Below are 17,625 nucleotides of genomic sequence, written 5' to 3'. Positions count from 1 at the left end.
CATTTTATCATATGTGATTTATGCTTCCACACTAGATCTTAGCCAAAAGCCTGAGAAACAATGATTTATGCTTCCAAAATACCACTTTTTGTAACATTTGCTGTGTAGTTTATCTAGTCCTCTGCTGTGGGAAAGCCAATAAGTAGTAAGTGTTGGTGTTTGTTTCTCTTCTTTATCACTCAGTAAAACTCACTGACATTTCCTGTCAATGACTAGCCAACCAAAACATGTAGAATGGAGATGCAGAGAAAGATACAAGATTACAAAGAAAAGTGATGTTCAATCTCTTTGAACTGATGGTGAGCAAAACTGACCAAGAGAGAGTTGCTGAGTCCGTTGACTAAATTGCGACGATTTCTGAAATACCACGCCAGATGAGGCCTTTCCAAAAGATTTCAGCTTCGAGGTTACTGATCTCCATTATTACTATAGGGATTGGTAAGTCTGAGGTTGTGGCTTTTTAAAAAAAATCAACAAATAAACCTGTCTTTCCATAGTGACATGGATATGCTTGGTTCCCTAATAGCATGTTTTTTAATTTGTCTTAGTAGCAATAATATATTTGTGCTTTATCAGCAAAATACCACTTTGCCTTATCCCAATGCTGCACTGACTAGCTGATGGCCAAGTTGGGAGTCGTAGGGACCAGGGATGGAGTAAAACTGAACTTCTGGGATTTGACCATAAGTTAAAGATTTTTTTTTTCATTGTGTGACTTGTATTTTTATTGCCTCATTTGAGTTCCTATTTTGGGAGACTTTAGTATTTGTTAAGGTGTAGTTAATTGCAGTCTCCATTACAATTTGGTATTGCTCTAAATGCTAGTGTTTTAAGTAATGGGGATTAAGAGGGAAATTCTATGCTTTTATCTTGGCATTTAAAATTGTAAATAGATGCAAGACATTTATGGTACAAGTTGATTGCAAGCATGAGAATCAAGAATTATAAAAATATAGAAATGGCAAATAAATTTAAGGCAATAATTTCTAGTTTCCAAAAGGGTAAAGAGACAAAATATGAGTGAATTTGCTATATCAAAGTAGGTTTGGGTAGCCAAAAGCAAATGTTGAACCTGTCATTTCCTTGCTTGCAATGATTTTAAAGAAGCTGCACAACATTCTGAGAAACATTGATGTCCACATTTCTAAATTGTGTCTAGTTAAGAAAGAAGAAATTTTACTTTTACATAAAAGAGGAGCAAGAAAAAGCTGAAAGGAATTAAGGAGCGAGGTGGGAACATCTAGGATGAACTTAACAGAAACTGAACAGGTGCTTTCTGACTCATGAAAAAAAAAAGCTGGAGAAATATTTAGCTATAATAAAGCTTGGGCAGGAAACAAATAACAACACAAAGCTGCAATTAAAAAGTATAATCAAAATCCCTTACTGTAACTAACCTTATTGCCTGTTTAAAAGAGAAAATTCATCTGATTGACTATGGTAAGAAAAATCTTGAACAACTTTCACTTTGAGTTATTAGTGTTTTCATTCTTATTACATTTCCTTTTCCATACAAATCTCAATTGTATAAAAACAGCCAATCAGAAAATAGAGTCACCGTCCAGTTCCTTAATTCATGTTGAGTTGAATTTTTGAAAAGTGTGGAAGTTCTATAAATATTCTACAAAGAACAATCATTCTACCTGTTGTGTCCATGAACTTCGAGGTCAGTGACACCCAAAGAAGGAGTCTATTGCTAAGTTTTTATCTTCTTTAAAATTGTATCTTATTAACCTAATGAAAAAAATTATTTGAGAAGAAGAAATATAGGACCCTTGAGTACAACTGACCAAATGGGACTTTTTTTTTTAGCTTTTAAATTTATGTATTTGATTTAAAATATTTATTTATTTATTATTTTTAATTCATTAATTACATTGTATTATGTGACACAGTTTCATAGGTACTTGGATTCTCCCCACCCCTCCCCAAACCCTCCCACCATGGTGGATTCCTCCACCTTGTTGCATAACCACAGTTCAAGTTCAGTTGAGATTCCCCCATTGCAAACATATACCAAACATAGAGTCCAGCATCTTATTGTCCAGTCAAGTTCAACAGCTTCTTAGGTATACCCTCTCTGGTTTGAAGACAGAGCCAGCAGAGTATCATCCCGATCAATTAAAAGCTCCAACATACCATCAGCAAAGATTTACATCATTATGGAATTAATTGACATAGTAATGAGTAACCAATATGTTAAAAGTAAATGCGAGTTCTTAACCACCTTCTGTGACCACCTCATTGACATTTCAATTTTAGTTTATACACAACATATAACATACATAACATAACATGTTATACATAACATCATATCATCTTAAATTAAGGCAAACATGTGGTATTTAACCTTTTGGGATTGGATCATTTAATAGAAAGAGGGACACTGTCTTTCATTTTAACAGGGAAAGTGCAAAGATGACCAAGGTAAGTTTAAGGATTTGTGGTGAGAAGCAAAGATAGTTCTTTCTCAAAGCAGTTCAAGTAAAGTCATTGGAAAAGTAGTGAAGGAAGGATGGAGTGCAAGATTAGAAATGTGTAGTGAAATAACCAAATTATGAGAGAAAGCATATTACACAAATGAGATAAAACTTCACTCTTTATTTGTATTTTGTGTTGAAAATCATCATTGCAAATACAGTGGTACATATTTAAGAAGACACACTTGTATTTAAAAGTAAAATTACCAGTACGCACTTTGCTTTACTGCACAATGTGTAGAATCAGGACCAATATTATTCATATCATTAACAGCTTCCAATAAGAATGAATTTTATTAACCAACAAAAACAAAAAACCTGTGACAATTCTTGATAATCGGATAGCTTTTATCCAGATTTAAAATTTTTTTTTTGAGACTTTCTTGATGGTCCACCATATAGTCAATCACGCTAAAAATGCAAGGAGTAGTAGCAAAGAAAATGGTATTTATGCAAATACCACTGTTTGGAAACTCTTTGGACTTAAATGTAGATCCTAGGAAGTCATTTAAAACTAAGATTTTTGAGTTGCTTTTGAGTTGCTCTGTAACTAAATTGTATTCTAAATTCATTTTTGCTGGGATGGAGAGATAATTCCCTGGAAATAAAATGATGTCAGTGTTTGATATTGTTGAATCTTTCTCCTTTTCACTTATTCTCAAAATTTCACTTGCTGTTGTAGTTTTCTGAATAAGTGGAGAATCAGTGAGTGAACTGACCCTCTGTTCTCTTACCCAATCTTGCCTAGTTTGTGTGTGTGTGTGTGTGTGTGCGTGAGTTTATTATTCTTGTCTTACTTTTAAAAAGATCCTCTTTTATGCCTTTAAACTTCTCCCACAGTGTTGAATCACACCACACAACTTTGTGGAGGTAGCCCCTACATTCTTGAAGACGCTGTGGTTGGTCTTTTGTGTAGGTGAGAAGTCACAGCAGGAACTGTAGCCACTCACATTCTGTGTGGTCTTATTCTTCTCTTCTAGGAGTAAGACAGGGTCACTAATAGAAGGTGCATGAACTGATACTACTTTAAAATCACATACATATTTATTTGAAAGATAGAAGCATGTAGGGAGAAAGAAACAGAGAGAGAAAGAGACAGAGGGACATAAAGAGAGAGAGACAGAGAGAGAGAGAGAGAGAGACAGAGAGCGAGAGAAAGAGAGAGAGAGGGACCAAATAGCTAAATCCAGGAGTCAGGGTCTTCATCCAGATCTCCCATCTTAGTGGAAGGTGCCTAATCACTTGTGCCATATTTTACTGATGTCACAGGCATGGATCTAAAGTTTAATAGTGGAATTTGAACTAGAATCTACATGGGATACTGGTGGTACAGGCAGTGGCTCTGTCCACTATGACACAATGCCAGCACCCAGACATCATCTTATCTGTTGTTCCTAATGCCTGCTACTGTAATGGTATAGCTGCTTGTTTATTCTGTTGGTTTTAGCTTCACTGTGGGAGCCTCTGATTATGTGCTTTTGAGTATGAGTGAGACAGGGTGTCAGAAACTCAGTCTAGTATCCAAAGTGACAGAGACTTGGATACTTAAGCCATTGCTTTCTGCATGCCAGGGTGTGCATTAGCATGGAACTGGTCAGAGGCCAAGATTCTAACTTAGACCCTTCAGCCTAGATGTAGGATCTTAACTGCCATGGCATCTTTTTTTATGTTTAGAGTACTTTTCATGTGGACTATTTGTACAACTGGGATTAGTGCCACTTGGTGGTGGAATATAATTGTTTTTATAATTTCTTGAATTTGATCTGTTAATATTTTGGTCTGGCTTTTCCCAGGTATTTTCATATAAGATATTGGCACTTATTTTTTTGTTTGTTTTTTGGGGGCAATATATTTTTCTGGTTTTGATATTTCTCACAAATTAGTTAGGAAGGATTCCTTTTGCTTATGTGTTTTGAAAGACATTGCAGAGAACTGGTAAAATTTTTCTTCCTATGTTTTCTTCTAGCAATATCATAATTTCCATCTTACAATTAGGTATTTGATCCATCTTGAGTAGGTTTTGTATGTGGTGAGAGCCAGAGATATAATTTCTTTCTGTTTTATTTGAATATCAAGCTTTGTCAGAATTATTTATTTAGGAATTGTTTTCTTTCTCATATATTCTTGGCACCTGTGTAAAAATTCATCGGGTTTGTGCATGCAGATTAATTTCTTGACTAGCTATTTTGTTCCACTGATGTGTATTTTTTTTCTGCTAGTGCCATGGTGTTTTTTAAAATTAAATTATTAGTATTACTATGTTTTTGGTATTGTTCACATATTTGAGAAGAATGTATACCCTTCTGGACCTCTGAGTAGGACCAGGAAGGTTGAAGTGTGGGGTAAAGTGGATGAGACAACTGCTTTCATTTTTCCCCACATATGTGGAGTGGAGATTGAAGGAAGGCGCAGGGAACGATCCTAGGAGCCAAGGGATGGCCACTTGATGTCATCCTAGAAACCCTAATGTGGATAATGTTCCGAGGGTATTGTTTAAATGGTTTTGTTGCTCCAAGGTTTAGCAAATCTTTTGAATATTCACTGGTGACATAGTCCACCTTAGAGTCTCCACTCACTCAGATACTTGCTGTCAAAGCTTAGCCAGGAGAGTCGTTCAGTTTGTTCTGCCTGCCTTCCTCTGATGTGGTACTCAACATTCTCTGCAGGCCTCAGCAAGCCAGCTGTCATTTCCCTAATATGCATCTAGTCATGCTGTCCACTGCACAGGCATCAGCAACTGAGGAGGCTCAAACCAGATAAATACATTCCAAGGTCAGATCACAGATCCTGTGATGTTCTCTGTAGTCAGAGTTTTGATTCCAGTGGTCTAGTTGGGGGAGTGGGGTCCCCCAAGAAACCTCACCTGAGGTGACCCCAGACTTGACTCCTGTGTGCCAGCCAGTGCAGGGTCTGGCCCAGTCTGTCACCTGTATTGGCGTACAGTGTGGCTGCAGTTGCCTGGTCAGTTCTGTCCCCAGCCCCATCTCATATGCAAACCAACGGATGCTGTGGCCCGGTCTCACCCTGCCCACCACACACTTGACCCTCAAGCACACCAGTGGAAATTATAGCATGGTTGGGGCAGCCCCCTTAACAACCACCACACCTGCCTCGAGCTCCGGTTTTTGTGCATGCTGGTATGTGCATCAGACTGGTCTGGTCTGTCCCACATCCCGTTTGCCTCTTATTCACACACATGAGTGCTACAGCTTAGCTCAGCTTTACCGACATTGCTATCCAGACGACATGTATGCCAGTGGTGCTGCTACCTGTCCAGTCAGGCCTCATCAAGCCTTGGTTCTTATGCTCACTAGTGGGAGTTGCAGCCCATCAGAGGAGTGCCCACAGTTTCCCTATTAGGCCAATTCCCAGTCCTGGATCTTGCATTTTCTGGGTGGCACTAGGTCCAGTTTGACAGGACTTGCATGCAGTCCCAGCACTTGCAGCTGAGGCTATGGCAAAGCCCAACCAATCTGGCTCATGAATGTACCAGCAGATGCAATGGCTTAGCAAAGTCTGGCTCCCCACCATGCCCAGTTCACATGGAGGTTGATGGGCTTTGTAGCCTTGCCCAGTTTGGTTTGCCCTCAGTCCCAACTCTCATGCTCACCAGTGAGTACAGTTGCCCATCAAAGGAGCCTCTGCAACCTCCCTATCAGGCTCATCCCCAGCCTGAGGTCTTGACTGTGTTAGTGAGTGCTGTGGCTCAGTCTGGCATGGCCTGCTTCACCTCAGCATTTGCTGGCAGGTGCTGCAGTCTGTCTTGGCCTGGCCTTCCCCCAGTTCCAGCTCATGCTGGCAGGTGCTGCAGCCTAGCCCAGCCTGGACAGTCCCCAGTCCTAGACATAATGTGAACTGACTGGTGTTGTGGTGCAGCCTGACCTGTCCTATACCCTGTTGTGGCTCTCACATCTGCCAGTGGGTGCTGTGGGATGGTCCAGCCTGGCCAACCCCCAGACATGAGCCACATGTATGCTGACAGGTACTGTAACTTGCACTGTTCTGGGCTGCTCATAGCCTCGACTCTCGTACTTACCCGCAGGGACTGTGTCTGGACAGAGGAATTCCCCAAGCTCCTCTACCAGATTACCATCCAATCACAGATCACACATGCACCATGGGTTCTTGGCCTAGCATGATTTGACCCAGCTCCTGTTCCAGCATTCACTTGCAGGTACAGTGGTTTTGCCATTTGATGCTGCAGCCTGGCCTGGCTTGCCCTGAGTCCCAACTTTTGCTGCCCAGTCCACCCACATGCTCATCTCTCATGCAAACAGGTGAGTATGGCAGCCTAATCAGGTGTGTTCTACACCCTGTCCTAATTTCTATCCATATCAGTGTGTGCTATGACTTGGCCTCAGAGCAGCCCACACACCTGTGGACAAGTGGAGCAGTCTTGTGTAGTCTGGCCCACACCCACCCTCCAACTGTTGTGCTCACAAGAAGGAGCTACAGCCTTGTAGGTGACTTCCCCAATTTCCCTTAGTTCCTCCAAGTCCCTCTGAGACCCAGATATCATGCACGTCAGTGCGGATTAGGGCCCTACCTAGCATAGTACATCCCCTAATCTTGCCTTTCTGCATTCTGGTGGATGCTGCATCCAGGCTCAATCTCACACCCAATTCTTGGGTGCACCTGTGGGTGCTGCAACCTGGACCAGACTGGCCTGATTCCACCAGTTCCCATAAGAGTTGGTGAGCTTCATGGTCCTACCTACTTGGCCCGTCACCATCTCCAGCTCTTGTGTAAACCAGTGCATATTGCAGTCCCACAGGGATGAGCCCATAAATTCCCCCACAGAATCTGCTTGCAGGCCTGGTTCTCTCATGTGCTGATCAGTGTCATGGTTCAGTCTAACATGGCCCACCCCTTGCCTAGACACTCACTGGTAGGTCCCGTGGCCTATCCGTATTTTTGTGTGCTGTGAGTGATGCCAGACAGCTCAGTGCAGGTCTCCCAGGTGGGTGCATGTCCTTGTCTGACCCAGACATGCTCTTTGGCTTCCTCCCTCCAGACCACTCAGTCTTAACCCCCTCATTTACCTGTGGTTGCAGTATCCCAGTCCTCCCATAGAAGTGCCCGAGAAGTGGTTCCTCACCTGTAATGCACTTCTTCAGCTCTCCCCTTTCCCACACATCCCCAAACTCCCTTCCTAGAGTAATTCACAGCCATCATGTTTGCAGCCACTTACTTAGAGGAAAATGGATCAAAGTGGAGCAGCTGGGACTTGAATAACATTCCGATATCCAATGCTGGTATCTGACGTGGCAATTTAAGTCACTGTGCCAAAATGCTGGGTCCCCAAGATAGTTTTATTTCTTCTAATCCCGGGAAGAATATCACTGGCATTTTTACAGGGGTTGAGTTGAGTTGGTAAATCGCTTTAGGTAGGGTGGACATTATAATGATATTTATGAATAAGAACTATCTTTGCTGTTTTTGATGATTTCTCATTATTATATAGTTTTTATTATAGAGATTTTCAGTCTTTGATTAATGTATTCCTAAGTATTTAATTTTTAATAGGTATCATAATTGATGTTTCTTTTAGCAAAATTATTATTGGTGTATAACAATGCTGCTATTTTTGTATTTTTATTTAGTGAATTAGCCTCCTATTAAACTATTGTATCATTCTTTGTCCTTTTGTACAGCTGCTTTAACTGAGCATAGCCACTCTATCCTATTTTTGTTTTCAATTTTCATGGTATATCTTTTTGCAGCCCTTCCATGTCAGTCTTTGTATATTTTTATGTGTGAGGTAATGTAAGCAGAATATAATTGTGCTTTGCTTTTTAAAAATCCATTTGGTCAACATTGAAAAAATTTAATCTATTTGCAGTCTGGGTTAACGCGGAGAAGAGTTAACTCAGATAATTTTGCTGATTGTTTACTGATTGTTTCTTTCTACCTCACCTTGTTTGTCTCTGTGCTTTGGTAGCTTTCTGTCATGACGAAGTGAGATTGTCTTATTTTTCTATGTATCTGCTCTGTTAGTGAATTTGTACTGCTATGTATTTTCATGTTGGTTTTTCTGGTCTTCTGCTTCTAAGACAGGACTCCCTTTAGGGTTTCTTATAGGACTGATCTGATAGCATTAGATTATTTCTGCTTTTGTTTAGGAAATAATTTGTTTCTTTTCTACTTCTAAAGAAGAGTTTTACTGGATATGTATTTCCTGGTTGAAAGTTTTTTATTTCAAGATCATGAATTTATTATCCCATTGCTATTCTGGCTTGTAGATTTTCCATTGTGAAGTCTGCTGTAAGTCTAATGGGTTCTCCTTTATATGTGATTGATGTTTTTTCTTTCCTCAATGTCTTTAGTATTTTATCCTTATACTTGAATTTTGACAAGTTGGCTATGCTATGCCTTGGAGAAGATATTTTTGATTGAATCTGATTGAGTTAGTTTGAGCTTCCTGAGTTTGGATGTCTATATCTGTTTCAAGACACAGGGGCTCTTCAGCTATTATTTTATTAAATATATTGTGAATACATTATTTTTTATTGCACCTTTAGGTTTACCTATAATGTGAATATTTGTTTTGTAAATAATAGCCTGTATGTCTCATTGTCTTTATCATCCTTTTAAATTCCTTTTTCTTTATTTTTGACTGCCAGAATTATTTCAAAATTATTTTTCTCAAGATCATAAATTCTTCCACTTGATTATTCTGTTGCTGAAGTTCTCAATTCTTTTTCTTTCATTGACTGAAGTTTTCTGTTCTAAAATTTCTGAGAAGTTCTTTTAAATAGTTTTTCTCTGTTGAACTTCCTATTAATATCATGCATTGTTTTAATAATTTCTTTGGGATATCCCTCTGTATTCTTTTTCATCTTATAAAATTTCCTTACTATCATGATTTGAATTCAATAGACTTCCGGCAAACCAGGATCTGTTTCTGGAGAATAACTGTTGCTTTGGAGTATCATCCTCTTTTGCTTCTTCATGATTACTATGAATTAGCAGATGCAGGTATGAAGCAGAGCAACGCAGATTGGGTCTTCCTCAGGCCCCACTAGAGAGCAGAGGTATCCCTATGAATTATAGAACCACCAATCACAGGCCCAGAGCTGCAGTATGCTGTGGGACCCTTACCTGTGGCTCATAGGTTCAACCTAATGCTGAGCATGTGAACTGGTGGCCAATCCTGCAGCAGAAGAGTAGATGGGGCCTTCCAGGTTCCACTGCTGAACATAAGTTACTTCAGGATTGGAGCATCAACAATCCCAATTACAGAGCTGCAGACACAGATGCAATTGCTTCCAGTTCCTACAGGGCAGGCAAAGATGCTGCTGATGCCTATGTACTGGCCGCCTAGTACCCTGCGTTAAGAGATGCAGAAGGGCACATCCTCAGTTCTGCTGCTGGGCTTGTGTATTACCTGCTGCTGTTATGGACCCCCAAGAAACAGAGGGAGCAGAACAAGCAAGCATGGCTGCAGGGCTTGTGCCCAGCAATTCCACTGCACATTACAGTAGGAGGCCTGTTGTCTGTCCTGGCGCTGGTTCTGGGGTCTTCTGGGAGAGCCAAAGCTGTTTGTGCTCTCCTGGGAGGGAAAAGAATTTAATAGTAGTTTTACTGTAGCAGCTTGAGTTTGGGTCTTTGAGGGTAGAAAGAAGAAATGCAGGTTATCTTGTTTGAGCAAAGTAGGTGCTCAGACCCCAGTTGGTTTTCTAGACTGGATTTAAAGTTGTAACATATTGTGGCCATCTGTAGTTGCAGCAATGGCAGGACCACAGACCTTCTCCTAAATTGTCTCTAATAAGATGACATCCTCTTAGCAAGGGAACTATGGTAGGGCCTGTGATGTGCTCTGTCTTCTTTCTGCTAAGGACAAGTTTCTGTATGGAGATTTCACATAACTTCTTTGGCGAAACATTTTCCTCAGTTAGTCTCCTGAAAATGCAGTCCTCCCTTTATTCTGATTAATCCCTGTGGCCTTGGATTTCCATCTCTTCTTCATTTTATTTAGTCTCATTATCTTTTTGAAGTTTTCAAGTTTTTGGTTTTGCTGATTTTCTCTAGTGATTTCCTGTTTCAATGATATTAATATCAGCTTTTTTTCCTACATCCTTGGATTTCATATCATCTTCTCTTTCTCATTTCTTAAAATTGAAGTTTGGGTGATTGATTTTAGGTTTTTTTTTTTTAGTAATGTATGGATTATTCCTATAAATTTCCCTTAATCACGGTCTGCTTTATCTCATAAATTCTGATAAGTAGTGTTTTCATTTGGTGTTATATCTTTTTAATTTTCTGTTGAGGAGAATCAAGATGGCGGAATAGGATAAGGACGCGTTTAAACGGATGGAAAAACATTTAATCAGGATGAGGCAGAGAGGACATATTCAAGGAAATAGGAGAGGACAGAACCACAGCAGAGGGGTACCTGGAGACTGACAGACACAGGAAAGCAGTGAAAACAATGGAATGGTGTTGCAGTGACTGATACTCCAGTGGCATTCAGCTAATAGCGATCTGAACTCCACCAGCTGCCAGAACTCCACCAGCAACAAGGTGGGAAGGGACTTTCACTGGGAGCTTGGGAGGTGAACCCAGACAAAGAACTGTCCATCCTGCTGGTCCATTTGATTTGATCAGGAGCAGAGACAGAGCAGCAGATCCCAGAGGGGCAGTGTGAGAACAGCGTGGATTTCATAGCCCAGTCAGCCCCCTAGAACTGAATTGGGTGCCATTTTGCATAAGGAGGCAAAGGCAAGGGAAAGGACTGAGCATACACCGAGCTGGGAGTGAACTCATTTCTGACTCAGTGAACTGCAATGACATGGCATTCTACAGGTTCCACCCAAGACAGGTCTGGGTAGCTCTAAGACCTGATGGTCAGCAGATCAAGAACTCTAGTAGTGGTATGTGAGGCAGCATTTTGTACACTGTGGCAAAAGCTTTAGAACTGTAGGAGATAATAGTGAACTGTGCATGTGCTGAGCTCGCAAGAACTCACTGAGTTCCATGAATTGCACTGGTCCCACAGGAAAATAATGCTGATTGTGGTCAAAATAGGTCCGTGTGGCACCCAGACCTAACGTCCAACAGGTTCTGGCAAGATTAGTGCCACCAACAACCTAGCTAAATAGGACACCTGGTGTCTCTCTAGTCCTGGGACCTGCTCCAACCAGAAGTGGGAGAAAGTTTACAAAGACAATGGTGCAGCCTCAGTACGGTGTCACAGGAGGTGGCGAGTGGTGAGCCAAGAGCTGGGGCTGTGGAGAACACAGTGGAAATCTAACATAAGAACCCAGACCTGGAACTCGCTGGAGGTTGTGGCACAAGTGGCTGCAAGCAAAAAGTTGTGTACCAACGGCAAGAAGTAAAATCGCATTGCAGACCTGTGGGTGACACAGCTTAGAAACCTGCCCCAAAGAGAAGACTTTGCTAACCAGAAGTACAATAACCAAAAGCAAAAGAAGAGACAAAGCCACAATGAATATTACTGAAAACTCCCCTGCAAAGGAGTAAAACCCTATGCCAACCTCAGAGTTAACTAAGGAAAACATCGAGAGAATGGGGGTCACAGAATGCATAAGACTCATTTTAAAGCTTCTGATCAACAATGAGATGCATATACAAGAGTTCAAAGAATTTAAAGAATATTTTACACAAGCAACAGCAGCAATAAAGCAAATCAAGGCTGATATATCAGAAATTAAGAACACAGTAGAGCAAATTAAAAGTACAATGGAGAGTCTCCAAAGTAGAATGAAGCAAGCAGAAGAAAGAATCTCAGAATTGGAAGATATTTCCTGTCATCAGGGGGAAGCAAACAAAAAGCTGGAAGCAGAGCTGGATCAGGCCAAAAAAAATATTCAAGAATTGAAAGACACTATTAAGAGGCTAATATAAGAGTTATGGGAGTCCCAGAAGGTGCAGAAAGAGAAACTGGTTTTACAAATATATTTAATGAAATAATAAAGGAAAATTTCCCTAATCTAGAGGAAGAATTGGGGAAACAAGATCCAGGAGGGGCACAGAACTCCCAACAGGCCTGATCAAAAGCGATCTTCACCAAGACACTGCCTGCAGCTGTTACCCAAAGAAATCCCATTTTGGTTTGCCTATAAAACTTTGCCAAGTTGGAGTGTTGGAAAGAGAATGGATTTGATGGCATCTCAAGTCTACATTGAAGTTCTACCACATTATTTTTTTTTTCATCTAGTGTATGTGGTTTTATTTGGCTTTGAAATGCAAGCAACGCTTTGAGCAGCATAGGCGATACCAAAACAAGAGTGAAGAGATATGAATTTCAGAGTATAGAAAGAGCTAGTTTTATACACATTAAAAAAAAAGCTTCCCTTAGCTGGTTTTGCTCGTGTTAGAACGGCAACATCATGGACGTAATTGTCCTTGTGGCCTGCTTTCAGCTATATACTTCTGTTGACTAACCATCTCTCCAAGTGAACGTTTCAGTCATGTGGGTGTCAGAGTCCTAAGTGCTTCAGCCATCATCTGCTGCTTCTCAGGGTGTTCATTACCAGGAAGCTGAATTGGCAGCATAGCCAGAACTCAAATTGGGCATCCTGTTATGGGACATAGGCATTCCAAGCCTATGTATCTTTATTGGTATGCCAAATGTCTCTCCTTGTTTCTAAAATTCTCAAGAAGGAGTTCTATTTGTTCGTCTTGATCAGGTGTCTGCTACTTGGCTAAATATCCTTATTTAGGAAGTGCCATCTGGAGAGGGGTATATAATCAGAACTTCCTATGTGGGATACCTATATTGGCCCCATTCTCCTGCTTAGGGCGGAGAGATGAGATGGGGGTGGGGTGGAGGCAGTGATGGCTTTTTGTTTTTTTTAAGATGTATTTTATTTTTATTGGAAAGTCAGATATACAGAGAGGAGGAGAGACAGAGAGGAAAATCCTCTGCCTATTAATTCAGCCCCAAAGCAGCCACATAACTGAGGGGGCTGAACTGATTTGAAGCCAGGAGCCAGAGCCTCTTGTGGATCTACCATGCTGGTGCAGGGACCCAAGGCCCTGGGATGTCCCTAAGTGCTTTTCCAGGCCACAAGCAGGGAGCTGGATGGGAAGTGGGACTGCTGGGATTAGAACTGATGGCCACATGGCATGCAGGGAGTTCAATACGAGGACTTTGGCTGCCAGGCCACCACACTGGGCCCAGATGGATTTTTAATTTTTTAAAGGAAGGTTTATTTGTTTATTGGAAAGGCAGAATGAGAGAAAGAGAGAGAGAAAGAGAAGCTGTTTCACGCACTTGTTCATTCCCCAAATGGCCATAATGACTAGGGATGGGCTTGCCCAAAGCTACCTGACTGAACTCCATCAGGGTCTCCCACGTTGATGGTAGGGGACCATGTTCTTGGACCATCTTTTGCTGGTTTCCCAGATTCATTAGCAGAGTGGTGGATCAGAAGAGCAGCATTGGGACTTGAATCCATGATCATATGGGATGCCTACCTTCATAGGTGTTGCAGAAGTGAGTTAGCCTGCTCTGTCACAACACCAGCCCTGGTTTGTCTTTCTGAAAAGAATTACTAAGGAGAGGTATCTTATGATGAGAAACTGACTAATAGACTTTGAATATAATCTTTAAGATAACATGTCTTTTTTCTTTCTAGTGACATAACTTTTAATTATACTTTTGCTATGATTTTTTGGTATTTTTGTTTGTGTTGAACTGAATGTCACATTGAATAAATCAGAGTAGCAACAGTGGCTTCGATGCTACTAGAGTTCATAACATTGATTTCTTTTGTTCTCTAAACATTTTGTAGTTTCAAGTGATTCATGTATGCACGGAAAGCACATGACACAGGACGCTTCAACTCCTCCCCCGGAAGGTAAAGTACTTCCTTGTGCAGTGGCTGATGTTTTGGGGAGGGAGCGTTGAATTTTGTTAAAGCTTTAGCTGAAGGCCACTCTGGCAAGCTGAAGCATTAGGCGATCTGAGTATGGTGATAGAAGGCATCTAAGTGATTCAGTCTCAGGTTCTTCTCCAAAGAAGCTACATTATTCCTGGCCTCTTAAGTTTTGCCAAATTGGGCCCTTGGAGAGTGAGAGCTAGAGAGAGACCTACCCAACTGCGGGCTTGTCCGCTGTCACTCGCAACCCCTCCCCCATTTGCCTTCCTCAGTGTCTCAGTTGAGTTTCCACGTTCCCACCAGGTGACCTGGGCTTTTAAAGGGTGAGGAGAAAGGAGAGAGAGCACGTCCGGGTCAGCTCCCCTCACCAGACAGCAACTTAAGAAATGGCGTGGTCAACGAGAAAAGACTTGGTACCCAGGTGATCTCCACATTTTCCTCTGAGAGATCAACAATGACAAAACTTTGACATTTGAGGCAGTATCGAAGATGGCTGTCCAAGGAGGGCAGGCATAGAGGAGGATGTGGGGATAGAGGGACAGGGAATAGCTGAGGGGAGTGCGGCCGACCAGAAAACTGCAGAGAAGGGTGCTTGAAGCTTCCTGGACATCGAGCAACCAAGAAGAATCACGTAACTTGGAAAGCATCCAGAGAAAGCAAGCAGAGGACACAGCGACCAGCTCGAAACGTGGTGAGTTGCCCCAGACAGGGGAAGCGCAAGCAGGAAAACCAGCCAAACCAGAGGAGGCGGAAAGAGCTGGACAGTTGGCCTTGTTTGAATATCCCCACCAGCCGCAGCGACTGTCTGTAGGAGGGACAGAGGCTCTACTGGAGGGTGAACTAGGGGCTCGCTTCCAAGCCGGTGCCACAAGGAGCCGGATCCCGCTTGTGTCCCTTCCCCGGTGGAATTTCCAGCGCCAGAGCAGTGAGACTGCCTCAGGCTCCAGGCGGAGCAAGCCTCGGGCAGGTCCTGGCTTGGAAGCGCCTTTACACTAGTGCTGGTGACTGGGAGATGCCCAGAATCCCAGTGAGGCAGGGGCAGCTAGGGTAAAGGGTCCCGCAGATCTTGCTTCCTGAGAGAGTCACACGGAGCCTGATCCGGCTTGTGCCCCTCCCCCCGGCGGAATTCTCCCAAACTTAAACTGTGTGAGAACCTAACACTCCAATTAGCATAGGGGCTGGGCAGAACCCCGGCAGCCTGGCTCCTGGGGCATGGCTTGGCTCAGGCTCTCTGCAGGATAGCACCTGGAGGCCCCTCAGTGCCCAAACACCTGGGTTTTGCATCAGGTCAGGGCAGCACGGCTCTGCACCTGCACTTCCTGAGGCGGCACGGGCCGGTGGCGCCACAGTAGGAACGTTCTTGGAGGCTCCTCAGCGCACTGGTGCCTAGATTTCTCGCCAGGGCAAGGAAAGCTCCTAAGTAGTACCGGCACCTGAAGTCCCCCTTAGCATAGGGGACAAGCAGACCGTGTCAGGAACCCCTTGGAGGCAGTGGCATGTGCAACGGGCCTGAGTGACACTAGGGGTCTTCCAAGCCCGCCTAGACCAGAGACACGGAGCCTTGAAACTACAAAGTGCTGCTACAACACCCTAGCCCTGAAGACGCACATGGGACGACACCGTAGCCAACAGGCATTAGAGAAACCCAGCTATAGAGGGTTATATACATCCAGAGGTTAACAAAGCTACCCTACGCCCCACCCTCGCCAAACATACCCAGTAGTAATCAGAGAAATTCTCTTTCATGTGCAAACCAAATAGCAGTAGCAGATTCACACCTACTCCAGACTACTGCACCGAGACCAGAAACTGTGAATAAACAAATCAGAGAATAAATCCCCCAAATCAACAGGAAACAATAACAATGGGAAGAAGTATCAGAAAAAGTAATGATTCAGATGAGAGAGCCAACTCTCCACCAAAAAAAGACCAAAAGCCAATATCTATCTCAGAGATGCAAGATGAAGACATGGAAATTCTACCAGACAAGGAATTAAAAAAATATGGTAAAATTTGTCAGAGACGATGAGAAGAACTGGGAAGACTTCAAGGGATTAAACAACCACATAGTCACAGAAACACAACAAGTCAAAAGCAAAATCCTTGAGTCAGAACACAAAGTTGAGAGTTTAACCAACAGAATAAATACAATAGAAGAGAGGATATCTGAAACTGAAGATACGCAGAATGAAAGCACACAGCTCATGAAACAGCTGGAGACAAATCTGAACAAAGCCAACAAGACCATACAGGAAATGAAGGACAACCTAAGAAAATCGAATATCAGGATTATAGGCCTTCCTGAAGGAGTGGAAAAAGAGTCAGGAATGCAAAGGGTGCTCGATGAAATTATACAGGAAAACTTCCAAAACACTTGGAGCATGAACCCAGCCCAAATCCAGGATGGACAGAGAATTCCCAACGGACATGATCCAAAGAGATTCTCACCCAGACACATGGTGCTCAAGTTCCACTCCAACCAAGACGAAGAAAGAATCCTGAGACAAGTACGAAGCAGAGAAAAGATCACATGTAGGGGAATACCAATCAGAATCACTGCTGACTTCTCTGAAGAGACCCTACAAGCAAGGAGAGAATGGACAAAGATCTCCCAAACCCTGAAACAAAACAACTGTCAACCACGAATAATGTACCCAGCAAAGGTCTCATTTGTATTTGAGAATGAAATCAGATACTTCCACAGCAAAAAGAAATTAGAAGAATATGCTAGCACAAAACCAGCTCCACAAAATCTCCTTAGAAATGTGCTGAATCCAGAAAAACAGGAGGCAAACAATAAAGAAAGATGGCAAACAGGAAGGTCTCCCCACTAAAGCCCACACAAGGAGGAGCAAGATACCAACACCCACAAAAGCACATTCGCATGGCAGGGCAAAATTGCAACCTCTCAATATTAACTCTTCACAAAAATGGCCTTAATTCATCAATCAAAAGACATAGATTAACTGAATGGATCATCAAACAGGACCCAATTATCTGTTGCCTACAAGAGACACATCTAACCAGAAAGATGCTAAGAAACTGAAAGTGAAGGGATGGAAAAAGATAGTTCATGCCAATGGACGAGAAAAAAGGCTGGGGTAGCTGTCCTAATTTCAGATGATATAGACTTCAATGTTATAAACATCAAAAGGGACAAGGAGACACTTTATATTGGTGAAAGGAATGATCCATCAGGAAGCAACTACCATCACAAACATCTATGCACCAAATTCCAATGCACCTAGCTATGTGAAGCAATTACTTACAGACTTAAGGGGATACATAGATACACATAC

The 17,625-nt window shown here is 42.3% G+C and overlaps 1 protein-coding gene across 1 annotated transcript in view; it reads left to right on the top strand.

Annotated features, from left to right (window-relative positions):
- Positions 1 to 231: 231 nt before the first annotated feature.
- The window catches only part of LOC101530751 (cell surface glycoprotein CD200 receptor 2-like), a 30,761-nt gene continuing 13,367 nt past the window's right edge, over positions 232 to 17,625 (top strand). The window contains exons 1-2 of the mRNA XM_058661887.1: positions 232 to 438; positions 14,240 to 14,305. Of these exons, the coding sequence (XP_058517870.1) occupies positions 375 to 438; positions 14,240 to 14,305 (130 nt within the window). The 5' untranslated portion in view covers positions 232 to 374. The remainder of the gene's footprint in view (positions 439 to 14,239; positions 14,306 to 17,625) is intronic.

Source organism: Ochotona princeps, chromosome 3 (genome assembly GCF_030435755.1).
Source record: "Ochotona princeps isolate mOchPri1 chromosome 3, mOchPri1.hap1, whole genome shotgun sequence".
NCBI lineage: Eukaryota > Metazoa > Chordata > Mammalia > Lagomorpha > Ochotonidae > Ochotona > Ochotona princeps.
The sequence above is the reverse complement of the archived record's forward strand: the minus strand, read 5'-3'. Positions and strand labels throughout refer to the sequence as shown.